General features: G+C 38.7%; 2 protein-coding genes across 3 annotated transcripts in view; one reads left to right on the top strand and one right to left on the bottom strand.

Moving 5' to 3' along the window:
* The window catches only part of gareml (GRB2 associated, regulator of MAPK1-like), a 76,678-nt gene extending 60,562 nt beyond the window's left edge, over positions 1-16,116 (top strand). Inside the window, exons 4-7 of the mRNA XM_061885863.1 lie at positions 109-274; positions 5,724-6,574; positions 9,197-9,366; positions 12,606-16,116. Coding sequence (XP_061741847.1) covers positions 109-274; positions 5,724-6,574; positions 9,197-9,366; positions 12,606-13,176 — 1,758 coding nt within the window. The 3' untranslated portion in view covers positions 13,177-16,116. The remainder of the gene's footprint in view (positions 1-108; positions 275-5,723; positions 6,575-9,196; positions 9,367-12,605) is intronic.
* Positions 1-21,205, bottom strand: part of hadhaa (hydroxyacyl-CoA dehydrogenase trifunctional multienzyme complex subunit alpha a) — a 46,562-nt gene that overhangs the window by 3,206 nt on the left and 22,151 nt on the right. The window contains exons 18-21 of one of the 2 annotated variants that reach the window (XM_061885862.1): positions 19,696-19,777; positions 18,047-18,161; positions 17,821-17,966; positions 17,586-17,756 (exon numbers count right to left, since the gene is read on the bottom strand). In XM_061885862.1, coding sequence (XP_061741846.1) covers positions 17,611-17,756; positions 17,821-17,966; positions 18,047-18,161; positions 19,696-19,777 — 489 coding nt within the window. In that variant the 3' untranslated portion in view covers positions 17,586-17,610. Of the gene's footprint in view, positions 1-16,107; positions 17,757-17,820; positions 17,967-18,046; positions 18,162-19,695; positions 19,778-21,205 lie in introns of those variants that run through there. The other variant, XM_061885861.1, reaches the window with a different exon arrangement.

Raw genomic sequence — 21,205 nt, 5'->3', positions numbered from 1 at the left:
TTGTATTGGACCTCATTAGATTGTGTGTACCTAATGAATGGGCCCGTGGTAGTAGTTTATGATGACACTTTTCAAATGTTCTACTGTGTGGTGGGTACAATTGTGCAGGTGGTCTCGGGGGAGTTCAGCGAGGACAGCGAGCCGTACAGCTTCACTCTGCAGGCGGGAGATGAGCTGTCACTTATGGGGAAGGCGGAGCTTCTGTGTGCGTCTCCGACTAAGGAAAGGACAGGACTGAGCGCACTCTTGAGACGCCTGGGAAAGACTCCCCGAAGTAAGAAACCCATGCATTCATTTTCTTCACAAGTAGTGTATAATGACACCTACTCGGGGGTGGCTCTTGAGGGGGTGACGTTACTCAAAGAGGGCGGGGCTTAGACAACATGTTCAACAATTACTTACGTCATTTTAATCCATAAGTAAACATACGTCATATCCGTGACCATTTTTTCAATTCCGGTTATTCACGTTATAAAAAATATATTACCTGATTATTGGGAACATTTACTCACGGACAAACTTACTTTTAAGGGGAAAAAAAGTTAAAACCGTAAATTAGAATGATTTCTGGCTATAATCTCATACAGCCATGCATTTCTTATGTAGTGTGTCAACAGCAAGTTACTCAGGGTAATGTGTTGACCATACATCCTTAAGATGATCATCATGATGTACTTTTTGTCAAATAAATTATGGCAGATTTATTTGGAACTACAAAAATGATGAGTGATCTGTGTGTGTGTATGAGTTAAAAAAAAAAACGTGTTTACTGTCACGGCTGGTTACACCAGGTCGAGCCTTATGTTGCGTTTTGTTCGTGTTCTTCTGTGTTTAGTGTGTTCCTGTCCTGTGCTCTTATTTTGTTGGCACTTCCTGGTGTAGGGGTGTTTTTCATAACTGCTTTAAGAATGCCTTCAAGCCTTTCTTCCCCTCACCTGTTTTCTGTTCGCGATTAGAACTATTTAAATTGATCCTTTTGCTACCTTTGTTGTCGGGACATTATTCTCTGTTTACCGGTGACTATTAACGATTCTTTGATGCCAAGCTCTGGTACGCACACACTTTGTGGACGCCGTCTGCTCCACAATTCCTGCGAGTGTTTTGCTGGGTTTCAGCATTTGTTTTGTTGTCAACACAGTCTGGCCGTTCAGAGCATTTCCCTTCTGTTCTCTTTTTTTGTTTTTTCTGTTTAAGTAATAAATACCCCTTTTTACTTCAGGCTGCTACCTCATTCGTCTGTGTCCTCAAAATAAAAACAAACTCTGGCGTCTTCCACGACGCACCGTTCGACACCTCTTGACATTTACCGTATTTTTCGGATTATAAGTCGCAGTTTTTTTCATAGTTTAGCCGGGGGTGCGACTTATACCTCGGTGCGACTTATGTGTGAAATTATTAACACATTACCGTAAAATATTAAATAATAATATTTATCTCATTCGCGGAAGAGATGAAGAAAATGTCAGCATTTGTCACACACACGTCAGTAATCGTCACACACACAAATTCGGTGGGGGAGGGTCATGGCAGAAGTGCATTGCGGGTCATGGAATGCTAACTGTGATATGCTATATGCTTTGGCGGTAACTTATAAAAACTGAGAAGGGCTGAACAAAAACGGCACCGAAAAGGAAATCATGTACTGCAGATTACAAGCTGGACGTAGTGAAATATGCAGCAGAAAACAACAAGAAGAAGCGCCGCATACCTTTGGAGTTGGCAGAGTTGTTTAGACGCGACATCGAGGAAGAAGATTTCATGGGATTTATCGATTAGGAGTGACAGATTGTTTGGTAAACGTATAGCATGTTCTGTATGTTATAGTTATTTGAATGACTCTTACCATAATATGTTACATTAACATACCAGGCACCTTCTCAGTTGGTTATTTATGCCTCATATAACGTACACTTATTCAGCCTGTTGTTCACTATTCTTTATTTATTTTAAATTGCCTTTCAAATGTCTATTCTTGTTGGATTTTATCCAATGAATTCACCCCAAAAATGCGACTTATACTCCAGTGCGACGTATGTTTTTTCCCTTCTTTATTATGGAATTTCAGCCGGTGCAACGTATATTCCGGAGCGATTTATAATCCGAAAAATACGGTACTTCTAGGTAAAAATGGGCCGTGTGGTGTAATTGGCCATGTGATCTAAGCTAGGCCCCTCCACACACAATACACCCAAATAAGTGTCATTACATCATACTTGCCAACCCTCCCAATTTTCCCGGAAGACTCCTGAATTTCAGTGCCCCTCCGGAAAATCTCCTGGGGCAATCATTCTCCCGAATTTCTCCCGATTTCAACCCAGACAACAATATCAGGGGCGGGCCTAAAGGCACTACCTTTAGTGTCCTCTCTCACCTGAAACCTTCACCCCTTAACAGCCGCATGCTATCCAGGCGTCCGCTTTTCCTCATTATAAACAGCGTGCCGACCCAGTCACGTCATAATGTAGCGTTGGACGGGTTTTAACAATGGTCTTTACTCGAAGATGTCAAGAAATGCTGACACGTTGTATGATCTTTTAACTGGTTTAATGATAACATTAATTTCAAGCACGCAGACACACACAAGTGAATGCAAGGCGTACTTGATCAACAGCCATACATGTCACACTGAGGGTGGCCATATAAACAATTGTAACACAGTTACAAATAGGCGCCACACTGTCAACCCACACCAAACAAGAATGACAAACACATTTCGTGAGAACAGCCGCACCGAAACACAACATAAACGCAACAGAACAAATACCCGGAACCCCTTGCAGCACTAACTCTTCCGGGACGCTACAATAACATCTACGGTTTTTGGAGCTCAGTGCACGACTGCACACACAACAAGAAAGAGACCAAGCCAAAGATCGAAGAAGAGACATTAAGACGACGAGTAAGAAGAAATAGGCTTGCAAGTTCCAAAATGAATGGAAAAAAGGTTTTAATTTCATCCAGGACAGCTTGAAGGGGAAGGGGTATGCTGCCTGCACCTCAAACCCGCCCCTGCAACTACGCCCCCCCCCCCCATCTCCCGAATTCGGAGGTCTCAAGGTTGGCAAGTATGCATTACATAGCCTACTATTTACAACGCCATGTTCTTGGTCGGGTAAGTCAAATAATGCATCAAGTATTATCTAACAATGATGCTCTTGGGAGAAAAAATGTATACTTGTATGAGACCATAAATCCATATTGTGCCATAAATCATGGAGAAATATAAATCCGGTTAAAATGGCAGATTTATTTGAAACTGCAAACTGTATTTCCGGGTAAAAAGAAAATTGGCTGCTGGATGACATACAGTATGTTTACGTCTGGGTAAAAATAGCGTCCGTGTTGTCATTGGTCATTGTCATTGTCTTTGGGTGACATCGCCCACCCCAATAGAAGTCATTATATACTACAAACACCACCTTGGCTGAGTCACAGTAGTCAGAGCCTATCTCAGTTGACTTTAAGTGAAAGCCGGGGACACCAGTCAATCACAGGATACCAGGGCCATCCCCTGGCATAAACACTCCATTATGTCCTTTTGGGACCACAAGTCACAACATAGAGATAATCGCTGATCCAGCCTCGATTCAAACGCTGTCATGACAGATTTACAGACAAATTTCTTAAAACGACCTTACTATTTATACTATCTAAAGAACATTTGTTTTTTTCATAGTTTTTGCCCTTTTATTGTGTTGAGTTTTATTTTAAAATTAATCAGCAGTTTTGCGATAGGAGCTATCAAACACTTTTCTTTTCCCATGGACCTATAAACCTTTTCCAAGCTTTTCATATGAACTTTGAACATTATTTGGAATATAATCACATAAATATTGAACATATTGAATTGAACTTGAATTGTAGTTGTCAATATAGCCTTTTGGTTTGTTGTTTATACCTGATTACTGTATTTTCCAGACTATAGAGTCCACCCGGATATAAGCCGCACCCACAAAATATATATTTTTTCTATATATTAGCCGGACCAGACTATAAGCGGCACATTTATACATTGTGAAATGCGTTATGTACACAGAAAGATTCTGTAAATGTTTATTTTTGTACCTTAATTGTTTCCAAACGGTGCCTGTAACACGGCAGTAAAACGGCTGATCAAACAAAACAGAAGTCATCGTCATGGACCAACTAGCTGCGGAAGATAACTCTCCAAACAACTCAAAATACTCAAAAACTCCATGGTGATGTTTAGGTGAGTTTATTGAGCAATTTGTAAAACAGAAACAATACAAAAATAATTCAGTTCTAAGGTAATAATACTAACAGACACTCGTAAACATGTTAGCATATTAGCTAATGCTAACAACGCTAGAGTCATTTCCCGATTTCCAACCAGGGATCAATAAAGTACTTTCTATTCTAATTTATTACGATATGCATGAAAACACTCTTACACACATCACATATAGGACTGTGTACTAAGTATAGACAGTTTTTAGTTATTTTGTCAAAGTTATTGAAATGATGAATGAAGAATCCATATGACTATAAACACTATGAACGGCTTGAACGTTGCTCCGGTTGAAAAAAATGATTTACGGTAAATGGAAGGACACGGCAGCACCTGCAGTGAGCCAATTTCTCCAAAAGATGGTGCCATACCTCTGAGTGTTTTTGTTTGTCAACAAAATAATTTTTACTATGGCCGCCTGCAAATAAAAATACATAAATTAGCCACTCCGTCTTACAAGTTGCAGGGTTCAAATTGTAAGAAAAAAGCAGCGGTTTATAACCAGGAATTTACGGTATTTTTAGTAAATAAAAATATTTGTATAACTTCCATCCCATCCATCCATCCATTTGCTACCGCTTATTCCCTTTCGGGGTCGCTGGCGCCTATCTCAGCTACAATCGGGCGGAAGGCAGGGTACACCCTGGACAAGTCGCCACCTCATCGCAGGGCCAACACAGATAGACAGACAACATTCACACTCACATTCACACACTATTGCCAATTTAGTGTTGCCAATCAACCTATCCCCAGGTGCATGTCTTTGGAAGTGGGAGGAAGCCGGAGTACCCGGAGGGAACCCACGCATTCACGGGGAGAACATGCAAACTCCACACAGAAAGATCCCGAGCCCGGGATTGAACCCAGGACTACTCAGGACCTTCGTATTGGGAGGCAGACGCACTAACCCCTCTGCCACTGTGAAGCCCATTTGTATAACTTACACAATGGTATTGATAATTAACCTCCAAATGAATGTGAGCGTGAATGCTGTCTATGTCTATCTGTGTTGGCCGTGATGAGGTGGCGACTTGTCTAGGGTGTACGCCGCCTTCCGCCCGAATGCAGCTAAGATAGGCTCCAGCAACCCCAAAAGGGACAAGCGGTAGAAAATGGATGGATGGATATCCAATTGCGTGGGTTCCCTCCGGGTACTCCGGCTTCCTCCCACTTCCAAAGACATGCACCTGGGGATAGGTTGATTGGCAACACTAAATTGGCCCTAGTGTGTGAATGTGAGTGTGAATGTTGTCTGTCTATCTGTGTTGGTCCTGTGATGAGGTGGCGACTTGTCCAGGGTGTACGCTGCCTTCCGCCCGATTGTACCTGAGATAGGCACCAGCGCCCTCGACGACCCTAAAGGGGAATAAGCGGTAGAAAATGGATGGATGGATGGATATCCAATTATAAGTGTAGTTGAACTGCGTTTTTGTTGGTTGTGTCTTTAAGTTGGTTTGTATTCCTTGTGTTGCAGGTAAGACTCCCTGCTTGGTGTGTATGAACCATCGCACCAATCAGAGCGTCAGCCTGCCTTTTGCCTGCCGTGGACGCTTTTGCACCCGCTCCCCTTTGGAGCAAGGCATGCTGGGTGGAGAGCATACGGTCCGCAGCATCATCGAGAGGGTCCGCCTCCCCGTCAATGTGTCCGTGCCTTCACGCCCGCCGCGAAACCCTTACGACCGCCACGCCGTACGAGAAGGCCACCGCTACAAGCTGCTCAACATTGTCAGCAAGACGGTCGTGCTTTGCATGGTCCTCCGCCAACAGGAAGTGTCGCCCTCTCACTTCCTGCTGCTGCGCTGCATGCCGCGCTTCAACGTGGCCGAGGCGTCCGCGCACACGGCGGCGCTGGAGAGCCTCTTCTTGCGGTACGCCTTCGACACAGACATCTACTCCCGTGCCGTGAGGGAAACCCGTCCAGAGTTGGAGTGCATGACGGAGGAGTGTGTGAGCCCGCGGCGCTCGCGCACGTGCGTGGCGGCGCAGGACTCGTTGGCCCCGGCGCTGCAGCAGCTGTCCATGTGCGGCTACGGGGGCGGGGTTTCGGACAGCCTATCACAACGCTGCAGGGACTCTCTTGGCGTCCAGCTGGGGGAGGGGCCAGGTGAGGAAAGGGAGTACGTGACCCCTGAGTGGACTGAGGATGAAATGAGGACCGCTGAGGAGATCCCCTATGAGGAACTTTGGACCAATCAGAATGCAGAGGGCATAGGAAAGGAGGCAAACCTTATTTCCTTCCGTTCTGCGTCTTCGCTGGACGGTTCCCTTGGTACCATGGTGACAACAGTGGCTGCTCCGCCTCCTGTTCCTCCAAAGTCTGATGCTGTGAGTTAATTATTCAAAACCTACTGATTTTAAAGTATTATGTTGACCAACATTTAATTAAAATCAGCTTTTTTGAATGTAAATAATAGCTGTAGGTAAAATACATACTGCAATAAGAGTATTGTACTCTAATTGCACACACACTATTTGACTATTATAAAACTTATCCATTATTGGATTGGTGTTTCCTTGACAACATAAGGCCACATAAGGCAGAAAAAAAGGACAGCGAGAACTGGCAGGAGATATGATTCCAATAAAAGTATATTCTACATATGATTTTATGAACTCATAAAAATGTTACTTTACTTAAAGGTTTTGTTTATAAAGCCACCACTTTAGAGGGAAATTTTATGAAAAAAAATAAAAAATGCAGGCTTCGCTACACAGCTAAAAATAAAGGCTTGAATATTATTGAAGGAAAAATCACAATAACTCATTAAAAATTAAATAAACACAAAACGGAAATATTCTAACAACAAAATAAATATGTGCACTAGATAGGTTAATAGTATAAATTATAATATTAATGTTGTGCCTGGTTATATTGCAATGTTAATAATCCATAGTCATAATCACTATTCCCAGCTATGAAACGATGTCAACTGACAGCACTTAAATGGGCAAATGTCAAAAACAGTTAGCGAAATACGCAGGGACTGGCTGATGTCATTTATAACGTCATCAAGAAATATTGTAGGATTTCTACGACAAACTGCAAATCTTGATGTTAACTGTTAAGCCACTCTGAACGGTCCAACATAAGGCCACATAAGGCAGAAAAAAAGGACAGCGAGAACTGGCAGGAGATATGATTCCAATAAAAATATGTTCTACATATGATTTTATGAACTCATAAAAATTTTACTTTACTTAAAGGTTGTGTTTATACAGCCACCACTTTAGAGGGCAATTTTATGAAGAAAAAAAAAAGCAGGCTTCGCTACACAGCTAAAAATAAAGGCTGGAATATTACCGAACGAAAAATCACAATAACTCATTAAAAATTAGAAAAACACATAACGGATTATTATACCAACAGAATAAATATCTGCACTAGATAGGTTAAAAGTATAAATTATAATATTAATGTTGTGCCTGGTTGTATTGCAACGTTAATAATCCATAGTAATAATCACTGTTCCCAGCTATGAAACGTGACAAATGTGAACTAACAACATTACATGGGCAAATGTCAAAAAAAGTTAGCGAAATACGCAGAGACTAGCTGATGTCATTTATAACGTCATGAAGAAATATCGTAGGATTTCTACGACAAACTGCAAATCTTGATGTTAACTCCGAACAGTGCAAGTATGAGCTCAACTCACTGGACTCCCCAAAAAGCAAGCGTACTGTATATCCTCCTTAGTCGCCATGTTTTTCAAAGTTCAGACTAATGCCACCTTTGAACTATATTCCTATTAGATACGTTAACTGACTTTGCTGGCTGAGTTTGACAGTTAAAATACATTCATGATGCGGTTCATGAAATACATCAATAAATCATAAAAAAACATAAATATTGATATAATTGAATAATTACATTTGTATACTTTTAATATTTACTTATTACTCCTACATAAAATAAATTGACCTATTTAACACATTTATGCATTTAATAATTAAAGTTCTTAAAATATATATTAATTCTATATTTTTTATTTAATATAAATTAAATATGGAACATTTAAATAATTACATAAAATGTATGTATTTACTTCATATTATATTTAATCACATATTTAAGTATTTCTTTAAAGATTAATTATTGAAAAATTTAAGTAGATGAAGTGTAACCTATGAAATCAAATCATTAAATTACTATATTTTTTGTTAGATGTTATTTAATATTACAAACTGAAATAAATAATTACATTGAATTAATAACACAGGTATGCATTTAATTTAAGTAATTATTAAAATTTGTAAACAATGAACCCAATTATATAAATCAAAAACTGATGAATGCTGTATTATTTATTTAGTATTAATTTATTATTAATTAGATTTTGAAAAAAATCAAATAATTACACTAACACATTTATTTATTTGATTAATTTTACAATTATTCAAAGATTAATGATACACTTAATTTAACACTTAAAGATGTAAACAATAAAATCAATTAATTAAATACTTGAATGAAATATGAATTCTATATTATTTCTTTATTTAATTATTGTTTATTATTAAATATTGAAATAAATTAATGATTACATTAAATTAACAACACTTATGTATTTAATTTTTATATACTAATCAAAATTTTAAGTAATTATTTAAAGATGTATTTATTTAATGGGGTCCCAAGCACAACATTTTTGGATTAGTACCCCGCTTCCCCCCCAAAAAAGATTTAATGTTTCAGAGGTTAGTTTGATGATTATCAGTAACTTTGAATAAAAAAATTGCGTAAAATGGTTTGTGTAATCGTGGGTGTTTGTATATTTCGTCTCCCATATTCACAGCCCTGTGAAGTATTTTGTCGGAAGTGTAAAGGTCACCCAAATTTGACATTTACAACCGGAACATAGGGCAACAGTACACACACACACACACACACACTCAACCTTTTTGTGCTGCTGATGCTCTCTTTTCTGTGTGTGTGAGACTATGTAGGTGAGAGAAGAATGTCGCTACTTGATCGCTCCCCCAGTTCCGCCTCGCTGCTCTAAAGTGGGTTCCGTGCCCAGTCCTGCCCCCAGCCCTCCACTCCCCCCACGCTTTCAGAAGGCCTTCACCTCCCCCAGACCTAACCTGTCCTTCTACTCCTCAGGGCTGCAGGATAGGTACACTCGCTTCATTCGCACCCACATTAGTAACATGTGTATCTATACAAACAAAAAGTATTTGTACAACATGCATAGCATATATTGTACTTACTTTAGAGTAATATGACTAGTAAAAGTAAAAAGTAGTCATCCAAATAATTACTTATTTAGTGAAAAAACTACTCAAGTACTGAGTAAATGATAAGTAACTTCTCATTTATTTAGTAGCTATTTTTTATGCTACTTGCACTACAACTGTAGTTATTGTGTGTGTGTGTGTGTGCGTGTGTGTGCGTGTGCGTGTGTAGCCATACTATACAGCAGGGGTTTCAAACTCATTTTAGATAAGTGGCCACATGGAGAAAAAAAATCTACTCCCAAGTGGGCCGGATTGGCAAAATCACGGCACGATAACTTAAAAGTATTGGCAACTTTAGATTGTTTTTTTGTTTAAAAATAAAACCAGCATATTTTAAAAATGTACAAATCATAATGTTGTTGGGTTGTTTTTTTTTACACTTACATGTTAATAGTAGTCTACCTTTATTTGTCATTATAGTTTCTAAATAAGTTATGTGTATTCTACCTTTATTTGTCGTCATTTATAGTTTCTAAATAAATTTTGTGATAATGTTCATCAGTCAACACATTGGTGTTAATTTTCAATCTATCAATATAAAAAAAAATATCAAAATCAAATTACAGTATGTTATTTATGTAGTTTGCTCATTTTCCTCGACTGGTGCACTAACATGTGTTTTTTGTTTTTTTTGCATATGTAGCATCATCTACAAAGATACAAATAATTGCTATTGCGACGTTTAGTGGACACATTTAGAACAGTAGTTTCCTTCATTCAAAAATGTTGGCAAATTTTTATACATAGCAAACTCATACCGCGGGCCGGATTGAACCATTTGACACCGCTGCTATACAGCATGTACTACCAAAGATGCACTTTTTACAGTCACTTATGTTATAACAAGGCTAATGTTAGCATATGAGCAGCTAAAACATACATAAAAAAAGCAACATGTTTACTACGTACCAATGATGTAAATCAATGTAGCGATCAGAATTATATTAAAATGTAAGAGTAAAAGTTGCATTTCTTTTTCACAAAAGTACTCAAGTAAAAAGTATGTGGCATTAAAACGACTCTGACAAGTACCATTTTTCAAAAAGTTACTTAAGTTAATGTCGCAAAGTAAATGTAGCGGGTTACTACCCACCTCTGCATAGGATACATACTCAAAAGATGTAATAATCTATTAATTTTTTCTCCAATTAAAGTATTGTGTGTATTTTCACCAATTATATATTCAAAACTGTGGCCACATAATACATAATGTTGTTTACAAAATGTCCATTATAAAAGGACAGAACACTCACAAATAGATTGTATATGTGTAGTGGGGCTGTCAAAATTAACGCTTGCGAATAATCAAACAACGTTATTGTATTGATCATGTATAAATGCAGAATAATCATGCCAATTATTTTGACTATACATCCTCCTTTGGTTTAGCAGTGGATGGTTACCTGAAAAGCGATGTTTTACAGTCAGTTGATCAGGTCAAATTATACGCAAGTGAAAATTTGGCTTTAAATACACCCCGACATGCCTTTAAAATAAAACCAAGGAAAATTGCATAAATGATGAATTCTCCTATCGAAGCGCAACAAGTTTAAATATATTGTAAAAGCAAAACGTGTTTAAGACAGCTGGTAGCAAAAACACTAGAAATAATAGTAACATGGAAAACGTCAACAGTGATTATTCACAATTAATCAAACTTATTCAAAAAGTGTGATTAATCTAATTGAAAAATAATAAATATTTGAGAGCACTAAGTTTTAAATATTGGTATTTATCACACGATCAAAGAAAAACCTTACAATGCATCATGTACAGGCCTTCCGCCCAAATGCAGCTGAGATAGGCTCCAGCAACCCCCACGACGCGGTAGGAAAATGGATGGACGGATGGATGTTCTAGTCCAAGGTTGTTTTTTTCTACCAAGGGCCGCTTACTAAAAGTCAAGCATGGGGGGGCCATTTTGAAACCGTTTTTATTTTGTAAAAAGAAAAATGATAAAAACACATATTTAAAGAGCATTGTGGGGAATGTAATTTTGTCATTTTATTAAATTAATTACACACATAAAAACGCCAATAGAATATTGTCATTTGAAAAAAACAGTCGTAAATTTAAAAGGGAAATACAAAGAAAAAAAAGTAACTGTTTCCTAAAGGGGGCAAGAAGAAGCAAAATGTTTATTGTTCTGCCCCATCACTCAGATGTAGTGATGATAATAATAATAATAATCATCATCATCATCATCATCATAAAGGGTAGAAAATGGATGGATGGATGGATGTCTCTGTCAACAATACAATACATAATAACCACATATAAAACATGTTGGTATATAATTACAGGTGACAAAGCATATTATAAGTTTTTAATATCAAAAAGACGTCTTTTTGATTTGGTTTTTCCTGCATTTTACTGTTGTATTTTGTTTTTATTTCAACAATATGCTGCGGGTCAATAAAAGGTCACACTTTTGACACCCACTTTCAAGGCTTCCCAAAAACAGGACCATTTAACATGTACCATATTTTCAAAAAGTAATATTTTTAAAATACTTTTTCTATATCAATAAATATAAATTATAAGATCTCCAAAAACACCCCAATTTTACAAGTAACACGTTTTTAAAGAATACTGGAAAACAATTGTTCTATCAACAATACAATAGAATGTAGTACAAACAACTACTGTAGTTTTATGGAGTAATGTAATAATAACGTACAGCATTAACCTTGCAGAGTATCCACTTTAAATTGCTTCTCCAGAATTTTATAGGCAAATATTTGCCATTTAAAAAAATACTTTAGCGCTTTAGTAATACTGCTTCGCCTGGTCCGTTAATTGCACAACTCAGTTATGTTTTTGGGATTATTTCTTTAATTCAATGACTATCATCGGTTTCTTCACAGCGCTGCCTTTCACACTCACTTTCTTCATTCCCGTGGTTGGAAAAACAAAGATTTGTCTGTCTACTTATCCATCTAATAGGTAGAGTTAGCTAGATAGTGAGACCTGGATGTTTTGGTTGATCTGAAAGGGACCACTGTGACATTTTCTATACCAACTCATAACGTACATTTTATTTTGAGTCATGCAGACTAGGTGGATTGATTAACTAGGTGCTAATATTGTGACTTGTTTTTGTTTTGCTTGGTCCAAGTTGCTTGCCCTCCCCAGACGCTTCCCTCTACTGCTATCCATGTTCCTGGGCGGATTGCCCCGCCCCCAACGCCACCAATCCTGACCCGGTCTCAACCGTCCCCGCCGACCCCACAGCCATCCCTCAGACAGCACAAGCCACCTGGGCAGAGCCGTGGGTGGACTCCTTCGCCACCGGGCAACTAGGACCGCCCCCGCAGAGTCGCTTTGCACCTTTCGGCGCTTTGAACCCTTTCAATCGTCAGTCGCCTTGCCCGTCACCCGAGCCCACGGACAATCCAGATTCCTCCAGAGGCGCGGAGGGAGGCGGAACCGAAGGCGCGCTCGCAACGACCGACCCCACCTGGCGCCCCCCTGCCGACCTGTCTGCGCTGTCCCTGGAGGAGGTGTCGGCCTGTCTGCGCTTCATCGGCTTGTCCGAGGCGGCGGTTTCCGTGTTCCAGAGGGAGCGGATTGACGGCAGCCTTCTGGTTCAGCTGACCGAGGACATCCTGTTCCATGACTTTCACTTGAGCCGACTCCACGTCACTAAGATCACGCGGTTCATACAAGGATGGAGACCCAAGATCTAACGATTGTCTGTCACCAAACACTGGATTGGACAATGTCTAGCTCTGACTTGTACCTGGTACCCGATTAGTTTTATGATTTATTTTTTTTTCATTGTAAACATCAATATAGCATAGAGCTGAACCAAACTGTACTACAGGGCTAGAATGTGCCTGGTAGCCATCCTTATTGTGTCTTCCACTGTGAGACTTGAATTAAACCGCTCCCTCTCTGCATCCGACACCTTATTGGCTGTCTCAGATGCCTCATTGGATGTCGTATTTAGACTACTTCCTGTCTCCGTCCCGTCATTGGCTGTCGTATCCAGACTGCTTCCTGTCTCAGATAAATGGTAAATGGGTTGTACTTGTATAGCGCTTTTCTACCTTCAAGGTACTCAAAGCGCTTTGACACTACTTCCACATTCCACTGCCTCATTGGCTGTCGTATCTAGACTACTTCCTGTCTTGGATGCCTCATTGGATCTCAAAACTAGACTTCTTACTGTCACTGTCCCCTTATTGGCTGTTCTATACTACCGTATTTTTCGGAGTATGAGTCGCTCCGGAGTATAAGTCGCACCAGCCGAAAATACATAATAAAGAAGGGGAAAACATATATACGTCGCACTGGAGTACAAGTCGCATTTTTGGGGGAAATGTATTTGATAAAACCCAACACCAAGAATAGACATTTGAAACACAATTTAAAATAAATAAAGAATAGTGAACAACAGGCTGAATAAGTGTATGTTATGTGACGCATAAATAACCAACTGAGAAGGTGCTTGGTATGTTAACGTAACATATTATGATAAGACTCATTCAAATAACTATAACGTATAGAACATGCTATACGTTTACCAAACAATCTGTCACTCCTAATCGCTAAATCCCATGAAATCTTATACGTCTAGTCTCTTACGTGAATGAGCTAAATAATATTATTTGATATTTTACGGTATTGTGTTAATAATTTCACACATAAGACGCTCCTGAGTATAAGTCGCACCCCTGGCCAAACTATAAAAAAACTGCGATTTATAGTCCGAAAAATACGGTACTTTCTGTCTCAGATGCCTCATTGGCTTTCATAACTAGACTACTTTCTGTCTCAGACCCCTCATTGGCTGTCGAATCCAGACTACCGTATTTTTCGGAATATAAGACGCAGTTTTTTTCATAGGGGTGCGATGTATACTCCAGAGCGACTTATGTGTGAAATTATTAACATATTACCGTAAAATATCAAATATTATTTATCTCATTCACGTATGAGACTAGCCGAATGTCAGCAATCGTCACACACACACGTCAACTAATGAAAATTCGGCGGAATTGGTCATGGCAGAAGTGCATTGTGGGAAAGAAGACGCTACCTGCTACGGTACATTGGCGGTAACTTATAAAAACAAAGGGCTGAACAAAAATGACATCTCCGTGAATAGGAGTTTTAAGGCAGTCCTGCGCAGCCTGTGGGAGCAGTGGATGATGGAAGGAGAGCACAGCTTCACGGCAACCGGGAGAATGCGCCACGCAACTTTTCTGGATGTCATCGGATGGATCGACAAAGCATGGGCTTCAGCGACAACCGAAACCATCCAGTCCGGATTCAGAAAGGCTGGAATAATTGGAACTGCACCTGACGATGACTCTATGACGTAAGCGACGTACCGATAGAAGAGGAAGCGGCGCATTGTCTTCCTTCGGAGTTGGCGGAATTGTTTAGAAGCGACACCGAAAACGAAGATTTAATGGGATTTAGCGATCAGGGGTGACAGATTGTTCGGTAAATGTATAGCATGTTCTATATGTTTTAGTTATTTGAAATACTCTTACCATAATATGTTACGTTAACATACCAGGCACCTTCTTAGTTGGTTATTTGTCATATAACAGCCTGTTGTTCACTATTCTTTATTTATTTTAAATTGCCTTTCAAATGTCTGTTCTTGTTGGATTTTATCTAATAAATTTCCCCCAAAAATGCGACTTATACTCCAGTGCGACGTATATATGTTTTTTTCCTTCTTTTTTATGCATTTTCGGCAGGTGCGACTTATACTCAGAAAAATACGGTACTTCCTGTCTCAGACTCAAGAATGGAAGTAGTTTACTTACAAATGGCCTGACTTTCTGAGGATGTATAGTTGTGTCTTTGTTAGTTACGCTACGAGACGGCTTTACTAGATTGACCTCTATATAAGACAACACCTTTTTTTTTTTTTTTGCAGTCCAAAAATTATTATATGTTGTTTTCAAACCTGCCCACTGGTGTGTGTAAGTGACAGGAAGAAAAGCTCTGACTCTTTAATTAATTTCGAATTAATTTCGGCGCCACCTATTGGTTTGCATGTATAAATCTCTAGACCTCTTTTTCTAGACTTTTATTTTATAGTTTCTTATATTTGGGTCAATACATTTACTGAATGGATGGGTTTGGTTGATCTTTCTACACGATACAGGTTTACAATGAACCCAAGTTGTATTTCACAGCATTTTGTGGAACCTCAAAAATAAATCTGTAGACCTCTTTATCCAGACTTTTTTTTTAATAGTTTCTTATATTTGGGTCAATACATTTACTGAATGGATGACTTTGGATGATCTTTCTACACAAAACAGGTTTACAATGAACCCAAGTTGTATGTCACAGCCTTTTGTGGAAGCTCAAAAACATATTGTGATAGTATTGTGGCTTAAAAAATATTGGAAGCCAGCCGCCATAAATAAATGAATTACAATTTTTTTGTACATTTTTAACATACCCTGTGTGGGTAACACATACTGCTGTTTGTAGTTTTTGCCCCAGCTATCATGGATTTTTTTTGACTGCCTCAAAAATGATAGTCTCTAAAAATGTACCTCAGAACTCTTTGGTTGATATAAAATGTACCTCAGAACTCTTTGGTTGATATGCTTGATTTAGCCATGCATAAATAAAATCAATCATGCTTGAATTTACTTGTTGACATTTATTTGACTTCATCGTTGAACACAGTGACGCAACAAAGAGTGAATGGACGTATTATTAACATCTTCAGGCCTGTTGAATAATACAAACGCGCGAAGAGATGACAACATTGAATGTCGTTGTTTTCGACTATACATACAGAGGGAGACAACAAAGACATCATTGTGTGTCTAAAAGGTTCATAAACACCGCATTTGATCAATTAAAAAACATATTCACTGGAACAAAACCTATTCCACCCACATGGTTAACTTAACTAAAAAAAAAACTAGTTTTTCTTGCTGAACATGCTAAGCTAACTTCAGTTGTTTGGATCAATGGCTTTGTAAATGCTACAGTCAGCAACTAAACAATCTGGGGATAGTAGAAAACTGATATCCAAAAATGATTTAGGGGTGTCTCGATCCAACTTTTTCACTTACTATATGATACAGAAATTGACCAACTTCGATACCTATAGTACATACTTTTAAATTTTAGTGTGGAATGTTACAAACATTTCTCAGAGAACAATAGCACAGTAGAAGGGTAATGTATTTTTGCCTCATTCCTGTGAGAATCCTGCATGTGACTGAAGCATTAATGAGTGGGACTGGCTGCAGTGTGCTCAAACAACCACCAGGCAGCATCTGTGAGCAGATAATACTCTATCATCTTTTTCTCTTTCAGACTTATCAAGCTGGTAGTTCACTCTTGGCACATTTTTCACTCAAAAAAACTGAGACCCACTGTATTACAAATTTTAGACTTAGGACAATTTACCATACCAAATTTTTTTGCTCTCTTTAAACTGAAGTAGAGTGGAATCTTGTTTTGGCAACACCTCCAGGCCACGCTAATTCATGACGCTAAACTTGTGATGCAGTAAGTTAAATGATGCGGACAAGTTTTTTACTGAACACCTTCTAATACGCTTCTTCTTTGTACCTGTGAGTAATATGCAACTCTCATCATTTGATACTTGTTCATATTGAAAAATGTGCCGTTTAAGACTGCAATATTATCCAATTCTTATGTACAGTATGTCAAGCTTGCGTGCTATTGTGTGCTAAGTTGTTGTGTAGCTGCTAGCTCCAAGTAGTCTATTGCCTACCATTTTTATTACTTTTTATAAATGACTTGACTAAAAAAGCAGAAAAAACAACCCTGTGTGCTTATTGAAATAAATATAGATAAGTAAACATACAGCAAACTGCTTGTATCGGACATTTTAAACGCAAGACAATATCACTTTTTGCTGATAGACAGACATCCCACATGAATATCGGGTCGGAACACCCCTAAAATATTATATTCCCTAAAAGGAAAGTTTACTGTTCCACTTTGAAAACCTCAGGGTTCCAGAGTTTAATTGAGCACAACTGGGATCATTAGATCCAATTCAAGAGTTGTATCAAATATTCTGCTTTTACAAATAAAGCTAACTCATACCGAGAGATATTTGTAATATTTTTGTTACCTTAAGGCAAAATTTGAGAAATCCATCACTTGTGGAACCTCTTGCTGGGATCTTTAGCGTGGTCCAGTAAGAGCTGGCATGGCGTGAACTGGTTTCCATACACTTCCTCAAAGCGCCGCATAGTACTGACGAGACGCTCGGCACCGAAGGAGTCCACGAACCTGAATGGACCTTAATGCAAAACAAAGAACCAAATTAGTGGTGCACGCGTCTGTTTATGTGTATTTTAACGCACCACCCAGGCAGGGAGGAAATCCGAGTCCAAACACAGCTCCGATGTCTCCCTCTACTGGATTGGTAAGGATTCCCTCCTGGAGACACAGCACGGCCTCGTTCACAAAGCGAGACACAAGTCTGTGCTGGATGTCAGAGTCTGATGAGCTGCAGCAGGAAAATACACACCACCTGACTTGTGAGTGACACACTAAAACAGTAAAATACTCCACCAGATGTCCTCTTACACTGCGGGAAGGGCAGAGAGATGGTACTTCTCGAGGATGTTTTCAGCATCGGGGTTGACACTCTTGTCTTTTTTGCCTTTGCCGTAGATGAAACAGCCTTTTCCTGATTTACGGCCTTCACAAGAGAACAATTGCAAGCGTGACAAACACCTTCAGTAGTTTATTAGAGCATTCAAGGAGTACTAAGCTGACAATATATGAAAAGGTTGTCTTATAAATTAGAATGGTGTAATACATGTATAAATAAATGTTTAAAAATATTTATCAAAAAGTATGTAATGTGACTGCGATGAGGTGGCGACTTGTCCAGTGTGTACATCGCCTTCTGCCCGATTGTAGCTGAGATAGGCGCCAGCGCCCCCTGCGACCCCAAAAGGGAATAAGCTGTAGAAAATGGATAGATGGATATGTACTGTGAAGTACTGCCACCCACTAGAACGTTTTCCAGGTCAAGGACTCCAAACCTGCTAGCTGACAACTGGTGCGCTAATCGCTAGCTTCCAACAGTCGCGCTAATCAGCAGATAGTAACTAGTGTGCGAATCGCTATCCGACAACTAATGCGCTAATGGCTAACCGACAAATAATGCACTAATCGCTAGCTAATAACTGCCGCGCTTTCATTCCTGAAATACTGGCGCGCCAATCGCTTTCTGACAACTGCCGGGCTAATCGCTTACTAGCAACTGCCTCGCTAATCGAATATCTTAATATTGGCGCACTCATTACTAGCTGACAACTGGTGCGCTAATTGCTAGATGACAATGGCTGCGCTAAATGCTAGCTGACAACTTCTGTGGTAATATTTAGCTGACAACTTCTGTGGTAATAGATAGGTGACAACTGTCGTGCTAATCGCTCACTATTGGCGCACTCTTTGCTCGTTGACAACTAGCCTGCTAATCGCTTACTGACAACCAGCGTACTAATTGCTAACTGACAACTAGCACGCTAATCGCTATCTTAGAACTGTGCACTGATGGCTAGCTGACAACTAACGCTAATAGCGAACTGACATTTAGCACTAATAGCTAATTGGGGTGCTAATCAACTTGACAACCGGTTCGCTAATTGCTAGTTGACAACAGGTTCTCTAATTGCAAGCTATCTTAAATGTTAACATTAAATACAATTATGTAATAGTTATTTATTCATGTTTTTATTTGAAACCTGCAAGGTACAGGGAGAAGGGGCGCCAAATAACTGCCATTTTTGAACGACACTAGTGTGTTGGAGCAATGTCAATGTGTACGGTATTTTAGGACACTTAAATTAGTGTAAAAATTATACAGGGAGTATTAAAAAATAAGAAAAAAGTAATCAACCCAAAATTTCCCAATCCCCCTGCATTACCACTGCAGACCCCTGGGAGTCGCAGACCCCCTGTTAAAGACCTTTGACCTAAAGGGCCATGTTTTTAGCCTTTTCAGCAATTTTATGTAAGTGTGAGGAGGTTAGACAAGTAAAGTTTAGACACTTTAAAGCACTTTAAGTTAGCCCTACACACTGTTGCGTTTGAAAGGTAATGAGTTACTGAGATAAAACGCAAAAGTTACTTTATAATTAATATGTCATTTTTGCAAAATAGTGAACCTTGAGGACTTTGTTTTTCTGTCCGTGAAGGTACGTTACTGGTACCATTACTGTTACCTTTGAAGCCTTTCGCCACCATTGTCTTAAGGACTTCCACATTCCCGCCTCCAAAACGAGAGCCAAAAGCTTTCCCCAGATCCTGCAATCAAATATCAAATCAAATCAACTTTATTTTTTAATATTAGTCAAAGAAAAATATACCTGCTATTACAGCGTTCCCTCACTAGTCTGCGGTTCGCTTACTACGGGGTCTTAGTGCATCGCAAATGTTTTATGTAACATTGAAATTTAAGTTTTAAGGTTAAAACGACATAGGTTAAGTTTTAATGTTAAAACGACATAGGTTTTATGAGTATTTAAGATCATATATGGTTTTCATAAGTGTGTGTGAAAGTTATAAAGACTTTAAATTAGGGCTGAGGGATTTGAGATAAAAATCTAGATTATTTTTTATATCAGCCTATATTAATTAGTATCACAATTTTTTAAAATTTTTTTTTTTACCTTCTTTAAAAAAAAAAAACATGATTTAATTTTTTTTATCAAGGAAAGTCTCATTGTGATGAAGAATGTCTTTTTCAATGGAGTCCTGCACATTCATAAACCCGCCAATTTTAAAACATCAGTAATAAAAAACTAAATGCATTAGAGACGAGTTAACACACTGAGTAAATAACAAAGCAATACGGTTAGGTTGAACATAAAATATTTCGAACAGTAAACAAATGTAGAAAAATATGAAATAACAAAGTTAACTATTACTAGTGACCTTATTATTACTGAGTATTTGTCCAGGGATGCAACACCCAAATAAACAAATTGCCCCATCAGGGATAATGACGTTTTAAAATGTAAACATTAACAATTGTGAAATATTGATGCTACATACAATTTTTGCGTTATTATTAGTAAATGAGCATCATCTTTAATGACATTAGAGATGGACAATTCCAAGGTAAAATATCGGTCCAGTGGCCCTTCCGGCAGTAGCGGCTAGACTGCTGAATATTCTCAGTGTGCTGGCACAGCAATAGCAAGCTCTGCAGACTCCGGTCACATTTTCACACTTTTCATATAAACACTTGGGTGTTTTTTTGTTTTTTTTAACATAATGGCTTTAAATACATGTAATATTAAAACAAATCATAAGCCTGCTGTTTGCTACCTTTTCGCTTTTGTAAAATTTCCACTGAGAAAAATGGTCTGCCAACCCAACCAATGTTGTCAACATTACACACAACAGTTAAATAAAAATAAAAATGCAATTTTTTATTTTTTCCGTGGTATAATTAAATTGGTGTCACAAATCTTACAAAAAGCATGACCGTGTACGACTGTAGGATTACAAGCCTCCCATTTGTCAAGATATTTACACACATTTTGAGTATTCTCTGGCGTGGTCTTCATTTTTATCCCGCTCTCACCCTGTGCATTTGATCGAATTGCTCCGCATTTTTACGCAAATGTTTAGGGCCTGTAGAATGGACTTGAAGCTGAAGGTTTTAATAGCAGCTAAAGCAAACGGGAAAATACTGAAATGCGAGAGTAATTCAGAAGAAAACTGGAG

Source organism: Nerophis ophidion, linkage group LG24, assembly GCF_033978795.1.
Source record: "Nerophis ophidion isolate RoL-2023_Sa linkage group LG24, RoL_Noph_v1.0, whole genome shotgun sequence".
Classification (NCBI taxonomy): Eukaryota; Metazoa; Chordata; class Actinopteri; order Syngnathiformes; family Syngnathidae; genus Nerophis; species Nerophis ophidion.
This window is presented reverse-complemented; position numbering and strand designations above follow the sequence as displayed.